This window comes from Eulemur rufifrons, chromosome 25, assembly GCF_041146395.1.
Source record: "Eulemur rufifrons isolate Redbay chromosome 25, OSU_ERuf_1, whole genome shotgun sequence".
In the NCBI taxonomy this organism is placed as follows: Eukaryota; Metazoa; Chordata; class Mammalia; order Primates; family Lemuridae; genus Eulemur; species Eulemur rufifrons.
The window spans coordinates 22,276,201-22,290,085 of NC_091007.1; the positions used below are offsets into that span (position 1 = coordinate 22,276,201).

The 13,885-nt window shown below is 41.2% G+C and overlaps 1 protein-coding gene across 7 annotated transcripts in view; it reads right to left on the reverse strand.

Annotated features, from left to right (window-relative positions):
• Positions 1-13,885, reverse strand: part of EPC1 (enhancer of polycomb homolog 1) — a 95,655-nt gene that overhangs the window by 63,853 nt on the left and 17,917 nt on the right. For 4 of the 7 annotated variants that reach the window (XM_069458675.1, XM_069458672.1, XM_069458671.1 and 1 more), the window contains exon 1: positions 5,440-5,841. The exons of 2 other annotated variants lie outside the window; for them this stretch is intronic. In XM_069458675.1, the coding sequence (XP_069314776.1) occupies positions 5,440-5,592 (153 nt within the window). In that variant the 5' untranslated portion in view covers positions 5,593-5,841. Of the gene's footprint in view, positions 1-5,439; positions 5,842-13,885 lie in introns of those variants that run through there. One more of the 7 variants, XM_069458677.1, reaches the window with a different exon arrangement.

Genomic DNA, 13,885 nt, shown 5'->3' on the forward strand with positions numbered 1-13,885 from the left:
TAAGTTAATAACCCTGATCAAGAAAAATTTGCTGAAATTTATAAATGTGCTAAAGGAAAGATAGCATCAAGTAATAAATTGGAAGCAATTCTAGCAAATTGTTTAAAACATTTGGATCCTCTTTCTCATTGATTTCCCCATAATTTGTTTTATTCTTACTGAGAAGTTATTGTATTAATGTTAAGTCACACTTTAAGGGTCCAATAGTTTACTTTATAAGACATACTCTAATTCTGTCTCTAAAAATACTTCATACTTTCATACCCCTCGTGCACGTAGAGACTCACAATTCATTTTATTCCCAAATTACAATATAAAACTCTAATTTCCTTGTGGGTTCTCTTCCAAGCAGAATCACAAAATATACCACTATTCCATGGTATCATCACTCCCTTTAAAATGCTACCCTCTGCTTTTAATTAACTGCTGATAACAGTTAAGTCCCCTTAACTTTCCAGGAAAACTGAGTCATAAATGTAATCAGAATCCACACCTTCACATCTACAAAAAGAACTCCTGCCATTATTTAATCAGTGCTTAAAGACATGGCCATATGCATGTGTGTGTAGGTATACATGGCTTCCATATCTGTTTCTTTACCATTCCTGCTACTAGATATAACACAGTAGAATGCAAAATATAAAACTAAAACCTAGTCATTTTTAACAGGAGTGGTTGGCATAACATTTAATCCTGTACACAAATTCATGAACCTTTAAGCACAGCTTTTTATCTCATTTACAAAATTTAAACTATCCTACATTTAGATGGTACTTTTTCATTGAGTCCTATTGAATAACAGAAAACGTAGTTCAGTACAAATTCTGATCATGGAGCACCGACAAACACCATTAGATACATGAGCCCATTAGTTATCATTACTGCTGTTTTATAAGGAAATTAAGTATAAACTAATCCAAAATTTTAAATATCAATCTGTACACTGAAACAAGTTTTACTAACACTTTAGGCATGTAAGCACTTACATTTTCAAGAGGTCCCTTTTGCATTTAAGAATCTGTCTCTTCCTGAATTGCCAATATCCCTTTTCAATTATCCTCCTCTTATTAAGTATATTTAATAATTGCCAAATTTAGAAAGAACCAAAATAACTGTTTGAAATTGTTAGGATCGTAACCCTGAGCTCTCTGCCCTAGCCCGTTACCAATACCTTGAGAAATTGATGGCAACTATGAACACTTTTCCTGGAAAAACATATCAATATTTCATAGGCATACTGTGGGAATTCAGCAACTTCCAGAATCATTTTCATATAACCCTCAGAACCCCAGCTTAGAAATTTCTACTCACAAATACCCTTGGAGAGGGTAAAAGCTGAAATTAGATTTTGTTAATACTTCTCAATTGATTTTTATGTGGATTAATTGTTTGCTACTTAAGGCAAAACCCCCAAATACTCCCAATTTCTTTCTAATTCAAACTATCTGTAATTAGTCTGCTGAACTTTGCTTGTATTATAATTGAGATTTCACATATTTCTCTTCACTTCCAAGACAGTGGATAGAATTGAGAAATCTAGATTGATTTTTACAGCTCCAGAGAGAAGGGCTAAAAATCTTGGTTTAAAATAGTAAAGGCAAGAAAAATTTAAAAAAACTTAATTTCTTTCAAAAAATGAGAAATCAAACTTCTAAGCTTAGTAAAGTGACTTAAGCTTATTTTTATCAAACTGAAAAGATTCTTTTAAGTTTTGAAAAAGTATTCATATCAGGGATATGCACACATTTCTAATTTCTCTCTAATTAAACACAAAAAACTCCTGTCCACTTTATAAATCATTCTTAACTTGGACTTAGTAATATTGTCTATATTGGCTCAGTAATGAAGGAGAAAAAGGTGGGAGTATAAAACAATTTTTTCTGGTTAGAACCCCACAAAACCAAGGCGCTGGATGATGGTGGCTAGACCCTACTCCTAACAGTCTCAAAAGTGACTGTGTGGGTAAATATCAATGTGGTATCATCATTAACATCTTAATTACATCTAATATCCTACCCAAACCAGTTTAGGTAACAGGAAATGGAAGGTTAAGCCACCACCCCTCACGAAACGGAGCCTCACTCCCTAGACAATACAATGAAAAGTTAACCTATCTGGGAACAAGTAGCTCCAACTCGTTAAATATCACTTTAAAACCAACTTTCTACAAATGTCTATCCTAAAGTGATGTTCCCATAAAGGAGAAGTGCAACACATAAATCTCCAATTTTAATCAAAATAAGTCAATTTTAATAAAAAAATTTAGTACTACTCTCTGTGGTAAGTTGCCCTTTAAATTAAATGTGAAGCTGTAGTGCTAAATTTAAGATTATAAAAATAATAAAATTAAATTATAATGTTAAACTCAGAAATGTTAAAATATTTATAAGGGGACATCTATACCTCTAACCACTTGTTTAAATCTCTATCTTTTTTAACCCCCAAAGGAACTCATTCATTGCAGAGTTGATAGTCTATTATTTCCTTATGATTTAAAAATTCTATCTGTAATTCATTAAATACAAAGCTTTCATGATCAAAGTTAGCTAGTTGCAACAAATTACTTTTTGTAAATTTACTCCCTAACATCTATAACCCAGTCAAATCCTTCAATTTATTACAATCCAGAGTTACTTTTCAGTCCTACAAAAAAGTAAGTTCTAGAGCTAAGTAACATTTTTTACCTCCAAATTATTTCTTCTTTTTTTTTGGACGGGGGGGGGGGGTGCCTTCTACTTAAAGTTGTTTCCTAAAAATTAAGAAGCATGCCTAATTAGGCCAATGTGTTCACAGCTTATATTATTATTAAAATTGGTTAAATGGGGCTATATTAATAATAGTTATTTCCCCAGTGTTAAAAGACCTAGATTTCTGTCAAGTTTACCACAGAAACAAAATATAACAACAGGTATATTTCACATGACAATTTTACAGATTTCATCAAAAAATGCTTTCTTAAGGAAGTGGTGTATAAGAAAGTGTGCTCATCTACATTTGCCCCCATCTTTCATGACCAAGATAAGATTATATACTTTTTTCTAAGCTAGACAGTTGATTCAGGTTCTAGGTTACTATGACCTAAGAGGGTAACCAATAACTAATATGACTCATAACCAACGTGTCAATCAAAGGCAGAAGTTTGTTTTAATCCTTCCTCTTTATTAGAAGTACAAAATGCTTTAACAAATCAATTTGTGTTTTTCGAGGGTTAACTCAATTCAGTTACCTTTATTTATATTTAGTTATACATTTTCAACATTATGTAATATGCTACTTTCAATATTGTGACTTATACAACCTACAGCTACTAGCATGAACCACAGGATTGTAGAACAGGTTGTTTACCAAGTACTTCTTACATTCTATCAAATTCAGTACCTATTCTTGAGGTCTATGCTTCTCTGATCATTCACAGTTTTGGTTGGATGTGAAGTGAAAAATTCTAAACAGATGAAGTACAAAGGTAGTCTGAATGGAAAAAAAAACTTCTGTGTCCATCAAAAATAGGGACTCCACAAGTTACAAACTAATGACAGCCACTGCACTAAAATTGATTGTAACTCTTGGTACTATCCAAAGTATTCAAAGAAGACTTAACTAAATTTCTAAAGTGTACTGTAGTGCTCTCTTGCTTTAACCAAGACATTCCCCTTCCTTGGCTGCACAACATGAACTACAAATTAATTTCCAGGGCAGGGTAAAACCAACACCCCAACTTTAAAGTATTATCTGTAAAACTTATAAACAGAAACAAAAATAAAACCAAACGACAAGATTCTGCAGTCACAAGCACTTTAATTTTTAAAAACAAAATCACTTATTTAAAAATAAACAAATGGCACCATTCTGATCTAACGTTGATACAAGTAAAATAAATTGAGAGGTACTGTCTCATAGCTGACGTGCTGAAAAGTCAGTACCTCACTAGACAATCTCAATTACTACATTCACTCAGCACTTAGCTTATCTGTAAAGTTAGATTTAAGACACTACTCTCAAAAGTAACATTCCACTGTCACAACTATTTTACTTTAAAAGGTTAAACAACCCAGACAGGTTAAACAGTTTTATTTTCGAAAACATTACACAGCGAAATTTCTACATTAAAAATCTTACAGTGCCAAGTATTACAATAGAATTTTCCACAACAAAATTGTAGCACACAAATCCACGCGACTCCTTGACTTCCTTGAACTGTCAATACACTGCACCCTGTTTAAATGGCTGTACCTGAAAACCAAGGTATGCAATTCCTTAGGATTAGAAGTCATCAAGTTATACAGTCAAGCATCTGGGAGAAATGAGAGGAAGATTCTATTATCCTTGTGTCTGAACCCAACTTCCAACAAGGTAAAGCCACAGCTATGATAACATGTCTATTGGCTGTAAACGGTCATTTAAATATTGAAACCCACCCAATTTAGACATCTCAGTGTTAAGATTTCTACGAATAAAAATCCACTTCAGTTCGGTTATGAGTAAGAACGGACCCTCTTTTGGAATTTACATCTTATAACATTAAGTCGAATCTTTTCGTCCCCTATGTTGAGAGACCAGAAAGCAGGCGAACTTAAATTTATTTTACAAATAAAAAAAAAAATAAAGTTACAGGCTTAAGAAGAGCCACGTACTCCAAACAAATCTGCAACCTAGTCTCAGAGGCCCACAGAACAAGTCAGGGAGAGCAGCTTATCGTCCTCCAACCAACTAGCATCGGGGAAGGAGGGATGCACAGGTCCCAGAAAGAGGATATTGCGAGTGAGTCTAATCTTCTGCGAAAGTCAGTCCGGGCCGACACGCAGCACCCTCGACATTTCCTCGCAGGGAAGGGAGCAAACAAGGCTCACAGACCTGCAGTCAACGTTAAACACTACATGCCCTTCTGAGGCTCCACGTGGGGCTGCCTGGAGCCCGGCAAGCTTTCCAGGCCACCGGGAAGTCGCATTCCCCGACTGCGCACAGAACCTGCGCTCCGGGCTCGGGCAGCGGCGCGAAGGCCGCGGTGGCCCCAGAGCGCCACCCAGCGGCCCGAGGAGGGGCCTGCAGGCGGCCCTCCCCGGCTCCCGGCTCGCCGCACCCCCACCGCCACCCAGCCCGTTCCCCTCGGATGCACAAGGCCCAGCCCAAGAACTAAGACCACAAAATGGCTGCCGGCAGCTTCGTCACGTGATCCCTTTGTGCCTTTCGGGCCCCCGAACTCCGCGGGACCCGGGTACGGGGAGCCGGGGTCAGCGGGTGGCCTTCCAAGGGGCCCCGCCGGGTCGCGGCGGCCGGGGGCCGAGGCCGGGGGAGGCGGGGTAAGAGCTCGGCCGGCGACCGAGAGTCGGCGGCGAGGAGAAGATGGCGGCCATTTTGTGTAGGTATGCTGCTCCGCCGCCGCCGCGGGCAGCAGAGGGAGCGGGGCCTGGCGGCGGGTCGGACAGGGGAGTTAACACGTACCGACTCCTCTTCCTTCTCCATTCCGGTGGGCATCTGCGGCACGGCCCGGTTTATCGAGGCGTATTCGTGCAGGTCGGGCAGATCCTCACAGCGGAAAACCGGCAGCGGCTTCGAGGCGTCTAGCGCCCGCGCCCGAAACGACAGTTTACTCATCTCAGGCGCAGCAGATACCTCTCCGCTCTGGGGAAACGGCCCCGGCCAGCGGGATCATGGAGAACCGGGGGTTCGGTCCCCACTCGCCTGCCGCTGCCGGGGATGAGGGGCGGAGCGCAGAGCCCGCCGTCCGGGCACTAACACCAGCCGGGAGGGTGGGAGGCTGTGCCGCTCCGCTCCTCTCTCGCTCGCTCTCCTCAATACGCCATGGCCAACATGGCGGACATTAAAACTCCACTGTGCGCTCTTCAGCCAACCCCAGCCATTCCCCACACTGCATCGCGCAGCGGCGCGGGCACGCGGGGGGGGGAGCGCGGGCTCGAGGCCGGGCGCCGGCACGGAGCGCGCGTCCCGCCAACCCCCGGCGCCCGCCGGCCTCGCTCTCCGCGCCTCGCCGCTCGGGCCCCCGCCCTCCGCCGGCCCGCGGGCGGACGGCGGCCTGGGCGCTCGGACGCCGGGAGCTGGCTGCTCGGCCGTCTTCTGCCTGGGCGCACGCTCGCTTTCTCACGCTCGCTCCCTCCCGGCGCCGTCTTCCGACGGGCGAAGGTGCAGGGAAACTCTCCCCGCGCACGCCGGCAAGCCGGCTTTCCGAAAGGCAGCAGGGGAGAACTTGAGACGGTGCTTCTGCCCCGGGGTCCGCGGGCTCGGGCACCGGTGTCGCCCCGGGCCCTCGGCCCGGCGGGCGGCCGACACTCCGGGGGGCGCCCCGGGGGCGGGAGGGGCGGATGCGCAGCTTAGGTGCCGGCGCGTGAGGTCGTGGCAAATACAAGCGACGTCGGGGCAGATGGTACTCTGGGTAAACTTTCACCGGCAATTATGTTTATGTCTGATGAAACTTTGGGTTATGGTATTTGATAGGCTCCGCACCAAATCATTGATCATTTTCCCACTCATTGGGCTCAATATAAATGGTAGGCATCCTATTCTGTTCCAAAGTAGTTTTTTCTTAAATACTGCATGTATTTTTTTAAAAATCCTGCATTTTTTTATCACCACAAATTTACTCTTTTATAGTAATTAAAGGAAAGGAAATTATTACCAGACACTAATAATTCAGGAAAAACATTTAAAGTTATACTTCAAAATTTTAAAGCCAGTTCTTTATATGTAGCTTATGATTTTGTTTGTACTGAAGGAAAATGCTGCTTCAACATGGCCATAGGTTCACACTTATTCTTATCCGTTCTCTGAAAAACTTTATCAAATTGAATCATATGAAGATCTGCATAGTAATCCCACCAAAAGAAAATAAAAAAGGAAAAGCTGAATTATGAGACGAGATCTAGATAGGTATGACAGACTACTGACATTTGGTTTATATTACACATAAAAATGGGCACCCAGAGATCTCTTTTCAGCGGGATATTTTAAAAATCGGAAAGATTGTTGCAGTAGGTTTCATAAGTTTGGTAGCAAAATTGCAAATGTTCACCACGATACAAAAATGTTTTGTCAGTCTGCTTTTCATCGTAGAGGCTACATAGTAAAAATAATCGCTGTTCTCAAAAACTGGGCTTGATATTGAGCTGTCAGTAACTTAGAGCAGCACATAGGCAAACTGCTATCTTCTAGGTTGGTTTACGTGCACTCCACCGGTGGGGGAAGACAAGGAGAGCGTAGATGGCAATCCTCCAAAATTATGTTAAAACTCCGTTATTGACAACACACGTCCATAAGGCAGAGGGACTTTCTCACCTACATTTCCTATACCAAGCCCATGCTGCATTGAGCCTTCATAGCCTTCCACATCTGCTGCTGGTTACTCGGCACCCACAGGGCTGCTGGAGGAGCCTACCCAGCGGGGAGAAGGGCCTGTGAATGGTACCTGTCACACCGTGAGGTAAAATGTTCTGATGAAAGCCTGGGCTACTGTGGGAACAGGCAGGAGTGGCACCTAACCAGGGGAGTGGCTGTCATGAAATAGTCAGGGAAGGCTTTTTGGAGGAGATGATATCTGAGAAAAAATTATGTAGGATAAGTGCGGGTTAACTTTGCAAAAAAAAAAGAAAGGAAGAAAGATATCCATGCTAGCAAGGGCAGCAACATGTGCAAAGACTCAGAACCATCAGAGAGCATGTAACATTCTGGGAACCTCAAAAATTGCCAGCTTCGCTGTGGAATATGACACCTATCTAGCCAGGTTTAACAGTTCGGAAAGTATAGTATAATGGTCCTCTCCAGCTTACAAGGTTAGAATCTCGAAAATCCTAACAGTAGAATTTGTAATTGGGGAACCTAAGATTTTATAGAACAAAATAGGGTTTTAAGTCATGAGTGAACCAAGGAAATGAATATATTCTACCTTCTTTAAAATAATAACCAACAGGTAACTATTTCCACATCCTACATTAGTAATGGCACTGTACAAATAAATTCCTTGTTCTCTAGACATTCTAAAATCACCTTGCATGGCAAGTTCAGAGATACACTTACAAACTCAGCTTGCCTTTTTGCAGACAATATGCCTGCTAAGAGACATCTTTTTTTCTCATCAGTTTTTTTTTTTTTGAGACAGTCTTGCTCTGTAGCCCAGGCTAGAATGCCTGGGTATCGGTCTAGCTCACAGCACCCTCAAACTCCTGGGCTCAAGTGATCTCATCAGATCTTTATTGCTCCTCAATCCCCTGGATTTCCACTTCTTGGGTCCCTCTCGGTTCCTAAGGACCCAAAGGCAGGAGTCCCAAGCCTCTCTCATATTCAGTCCACTTCTCTCTGTCCTCAGAGGCAGAAGTGCAGTAATAAATGCTCAGGTTTAATTTTCCTCAGATTCCTTTATCCAACCAAAAAGTTCTTTGGAAAAAATGGCTAATCCTACACTGTCTTTCTTGTTAATATTCTTTTCCATTCCCAACATAAAAGTTTTTTCTTTTTCTAAGTATCCCCAACAAAAATGACGTGAAATTCTCGATGTTGCAAAAAAAATGTGTACTAGGGGAAAGCTGACCACAAATGGAAACTCTTGTTTGGGAAAGGATTTGCAGTACTTAAGACAGTTTGAATTCATGTCACAAATATGTATCGAATAACTAGATAGCACGTAGTACTATCAGTGTAGAGGATACAAATAAGATACTAGTAAATGGATACCCAGTTAACCCAATGATCAGGCAGTGCCGAGTTCAGAGGAGAGAGCAGTCATTTTTAGCCAGGCTGATCAGACATGGTGGCGAAGGTAGCATGTGATTTGGTCCTAAACGGTGGCTAAGATTTCAATTAGTAATAGGAATGAAAAGGAAGAAGAAAGGATATCCATGGGGGAGTGCATCTGTATGAACAAAAGCGTGGGAGGAGACAACTGCCAGGTGTAATTGAGGATGAGGAGGTTCATTTGGCCAGAGTTGAGTAGGAGACTCCAACAACAATCCACTTAGGGGGCAAAAGTGGTAGAAATGGAGTACAGTAGAAAGTAGAGAATAATAATTACTTATAAGATCATCTTGAAATGTGATTTTTGTTTCAAATACAGAATTTCTGCTTAAAGAAACTTAAAAAAAGAATGTACCAAATGCAATGGCTCTGACACTACATTTTGCTATAAATAATAAATTTGAAATATGGCTCTAAATATTAGTGTTTGTCCAATATGCATCTGAGTCTTATTATTCTTCAAAATTGTTTCTAGGATTTGCCTATTTCCACTCCCATTGTCTTAAACACAGTCTCAGGTCTCAGCACTTCACACCTAGAAACAACCTCCAATTCATTATTTAGCCAATTTGCCTTTATATTTACTCATTCCCTCACTAAACCTGTGTCAAGCTCCTACTTTATAGGAAACTGTGCTAACGCTCTCCTAGTGGCTAGTGGTAACCAAAAGTGGCTTGTAGAGGCTGTGAGTCCAGCGGGTATGAAGAACACTGTTCTGATTCTGCCCTCCAAAGGCCTTCATAGTGCATGTCACCAAATCAATGTGCCTAAAACTCTACTTCCATTCTGTATCCTCCCTTCCCCAGGTCATATATTTATAACTGCCCTTTATTTTGCCCATTAGATAAAGCCAATTTTGTTCAGGTACGGTTGTTAAGACCTCCTTTAATTTTGCCTCACTCTGTCCAACACTGGACCTCTCCGTTGCTTAAGACAAGCTCTTCCCTCCAGCTGGCAAGCCTCATCACCATCTTCAGAAATCAGCATGTCTTTCCTTCCTGCACCTTTTTATTCATTCTTTCCTCTCTATCCTCCCCGTCCAGCCTCAGACTGCCTACTTCTAGCTGCCAAAATCTGATCTCATGGGAATGTTTTGAGGATTAAATAAAACAACCCACGTAAAGCATTTAGAATGGTCCCTGGCCCACAGTGAACACTCAATAGATGTAAACTATGGTTGTCATTCTTCAAAATCCAATTCACGTATCACCTCCTCCATGAAACATAGACTACTTAACCTCTCTGGGCCCTAATTTCCTAATCTGAAGAATGAGTGAGCAGTTGGATGAATTCAAAATAATTCTTAAGCCTACACCAATCTTTCTCATCTCTGAATTCGTATTACTCTTTCAATCAGTAAGAAGAACAGCTGCCATTTATTGCACATTCACTGTGTGCAGGGTGATGCAGAAGTACTTTAAATGCATTATCTCACTTAATTTTCACGACAGCCCTATGAGATATGTCCTGCGGTGTTTAAAGAGATTGTGTGAACTGCCTATGGTCACAAAGCTGGTAAGAGGCAATGCCAAGATCAGAACCCCTGGTGTATGACTCCAGAGTGGAGCCTGGAATGAAATAAAGTGAGGCTACAACTAGAGGTGAGGGTAGAGAAGTGTTTCAGAGGCTTGGCAATAAAGGGAAGAGAGACACAGTGCATCGCTATTTGAGTCAAGCCGTCGGTTGTTTTTGAAGGTGGGGAAGATGTGGGCATGTTTGCATACTAAATGCAAAGAATCATGTATATGGCTTAACTTTAGGACCATCTTCCCCTGAGGTAGGAAGCAATGAGGACAAGAATGGACAGTGATGCAAAGAGTTAAATTCTCTTTGATGGGACAAGAAGATTAAAAACCATAACATTGGTTTTGGTAGCAGGAATCCAGATTCCTCATTTCTTCAAGCATTCCACAAATATTTATTGAATGTTTACTAAGAGCCAGGCAAAGCAGTTTGTGCTGGAGAAACAATAATGAACAAGATATGATCCCTATAAGCTCCCAGAACTAATAATAAAGTGATATACTCTGTATTAAACCAGGAAAATGTGAAATTAATGTCTTTAAAATGTGTAAATGCAGAATGATCTCAACATTAAAAACTGATATAGTACTATAATTTAAAGCATTGTGCAAAAGTATTAATGCTGAATTAATACATTTTCACTTGAAGTAATCATTTTTATTAACTTTCTGCTTTTTATTTTTATTAATAAGCTATATGAAGAAATGACAGCAAATACTTCTTCCAACACAACATTTAGGAAAACAAAAGCTGGAAGCTCTTTATGATATATTGTTTTCATCTAGGAAACGTTGGAAAGGAAATATTACAATTGTATTTAATACGGTGTCACAGGAACAATATCTCAGTTACTGATTTCTCTACAGAATGATTTATGCATGGAATTCTGTACATAATCTTTAAGAACTATATCTAATATAAAATAAAATCATTCAGAATATATGTAGAAACAATCCATCTTTACCTTAAGAGAATAAAGGAAAATTATCAATCCTACCAAACTGTAGCAAGATAGACTCAAAGTTATTTCAGTTTAACTATATCTCCAATATGAACTTTGGCCAAAAAAAAAGAAAGAAAAGAAAAATGAAAAATACATGACTCAACCACAACAAATGGGACCATCTAGGAATCAATTGGAATTTTAAAAAAATCAAAATAATGGTTCCAACAGTATTTGGATAAAAAAAAAAAAGATGACATACAGTACATTTTATTGTATAACATAAATTCTAAGGTTATAGAAAATCTACCCTGAGCACAGCATGGATTTTGTCAAAATTTGGGATGACCTCCAACCCCTAAAGGAGGTGACTGGCTAAGTTTAATTATTTTTAAGACTTGTCTCCTTCAATTCTTAGGTCCTGTAAATCATCTGACCTTTTCCTCACCCTGCTGGCAGGCAGCTGAGACCTCTAATGACAACATTTTAATGAGGGTACTACTAGATGCAGTTGGAGAAGTGGTAGAAGGCATGAACAGGAAACCATTTGGCACTTGAACTTGAAAAATATTAATAACAATTAGTACTCAACAGAGGAACTATTTAGTAGTCTCTTCCATGTCATACATCCCAACAATTTTTCCTGTTTAGAAAAATAGAAGAATTAAACCATATATATTTGAAAAATATGTGGTAGTATTTATCTAAACTGGATCGTGTTAATTTACTGTCAACCCATTAAACCCACTGACTGGCACCTACTGAACAGCAGTGTCAAACCCTGCTGTGTATGGCCCAGGTGTTAGAGCAAGGCTGCAAAGGGCAGCGGGATACAAACGAGGGGGGTGGGGAGAGGGAGAGGGAGAGAACGAGCACACTAGCAACCTTTAGGTGCCTTGAACACTCTTGAGTAGAGAGAACGTACTGCTTGAGTGTCAGTTTTCTAAGTAATGCATATACAAATGGTACATGAGGGGTGAAGGGGGGAAACTTAGAGGAACAAGAGAAAAAACTGTTAACAAAGTAGAAACTTATGTTGGAAGGTCAACAGTTATTAGTGGATGGGAGACAGAGAAAAGCTGACTGGGAAGACAGACTTCAAGAGAAAGGAAATGGCCGGGCGCGGTGGCTCACGCCTGTAATCCTAGCTCTCTGGGAGGCCGAGGTGGGCAGATCGTTTGAGCTCAGGAGTTCGAGACCAGCCTGAGCAAGAGCGAGACCCCATCTCTACTAAAAATAGAAAGAAATTATATGGACAGCTAAAAATATATACAGAAAAAATTAGCCGGGCATGGTGGTGCATGCCTGTAGTCCCAGCTACTCGGGAGGCTGAGACAGGAGGATCGCTTGAGCCCAGGAGTTTGAGGTTGCTGTGAGCTAGGCTGACGCCACGGCACTCACTCTAGCCTGGGCAACAGAGTGAGACTCTGTCTCAAAAAAAAAAAAGAGAAAGGAAATATAATGAATTGCTATTGGTTCTATGACCTGAGGAAGGAAATTATTTTCTTTCTGAAACTTGGGGCACAGAATTATCTTTCTTATGATCTAATAAGTTAGTATTTGTAAAATAAAATGTTTTGCTTTCACTATATTTATTCTTCTCAGTGATACGTTGAGTAACTTTGTGCCAATTGCTTAAACACTCTGAATGCAATTCCTCCTCCCTTCCAGAGTAGGGAAGGGAAAGTGAGTGATTTCAAGCCCATGGAGATTACAGGTGTGAAGAATGACTCAGGGAGTGAGAAGGAAGCATGGAGAATGGAGCCCCAGGGAACACCAACATCCCGTGGAGAACCAGAGGGAGAAGGGCCAGGAAAACAACAGAGAAGCCTGCACACGAGCCAAGTGAGGCCAACATTTCAAGGATATCAACCAGGAGAACCAAAAAGAAGCAGGAGCCCATTGGAGATCACAGCAAGCCAACTCCTACAGAGTACCGTGGGCGGAAAATGGACTCTGGTGAGTGGAGGCGTGAACTGGAGGACTTACAGGCTGAGTGGTGCCTGAGCATGTTAATGAAGCATTTACCGAGCAGGCCAAAGCCAAGTAAACATTTGGAGTGATTTCCCTGTACCCTCCTATAATAATTCTCTAAGTACTTGCTCAGAACAGTAAGGCCACCTTGAGGCCAAAATTCAGTTAAGCTTCAGGACACAACCAGGGACACAGAGTAGCTATCATCAGCCATGACTCCCAGGTTAGAAGAAAATACTTTTCTCCCATAGGGAAAGTTGCAGACACTAGGAAACAAAAGACCTCCCTGACGTGTCTACGTGAGTTACTGACAAAGGTAAAAGCCACATCCAGATCTTAAGATTTCTTCTGAATTTGGTTTCATAAGCACAAGACTTGACCCATTAGCTAAAAAAACAAGACAACTACACGTGGTAGTACATATATTAATATTTAAATGAGATAGTGTATTTAGGTTTTAATTAATTATTCACAATAAGATTAACATCTTAGGCCGGGCGCGGTGGCTCACGCCTGTAATCCTAGCACTCTGGGAGGCCGAGGTGGGCGGATCGTTTGAGCTCAGAAGTTCGAGACCAGCCTGAGCAAGAGCGAGACCCCATCTCTACTAAAAATAGAAAGAAATTATATGGACAGCTAAAAATATATATAGAAAAAATTAGCCGGGCATGGTGGCGCATGCCTGTAGTCCCAGCTACTCAGGAG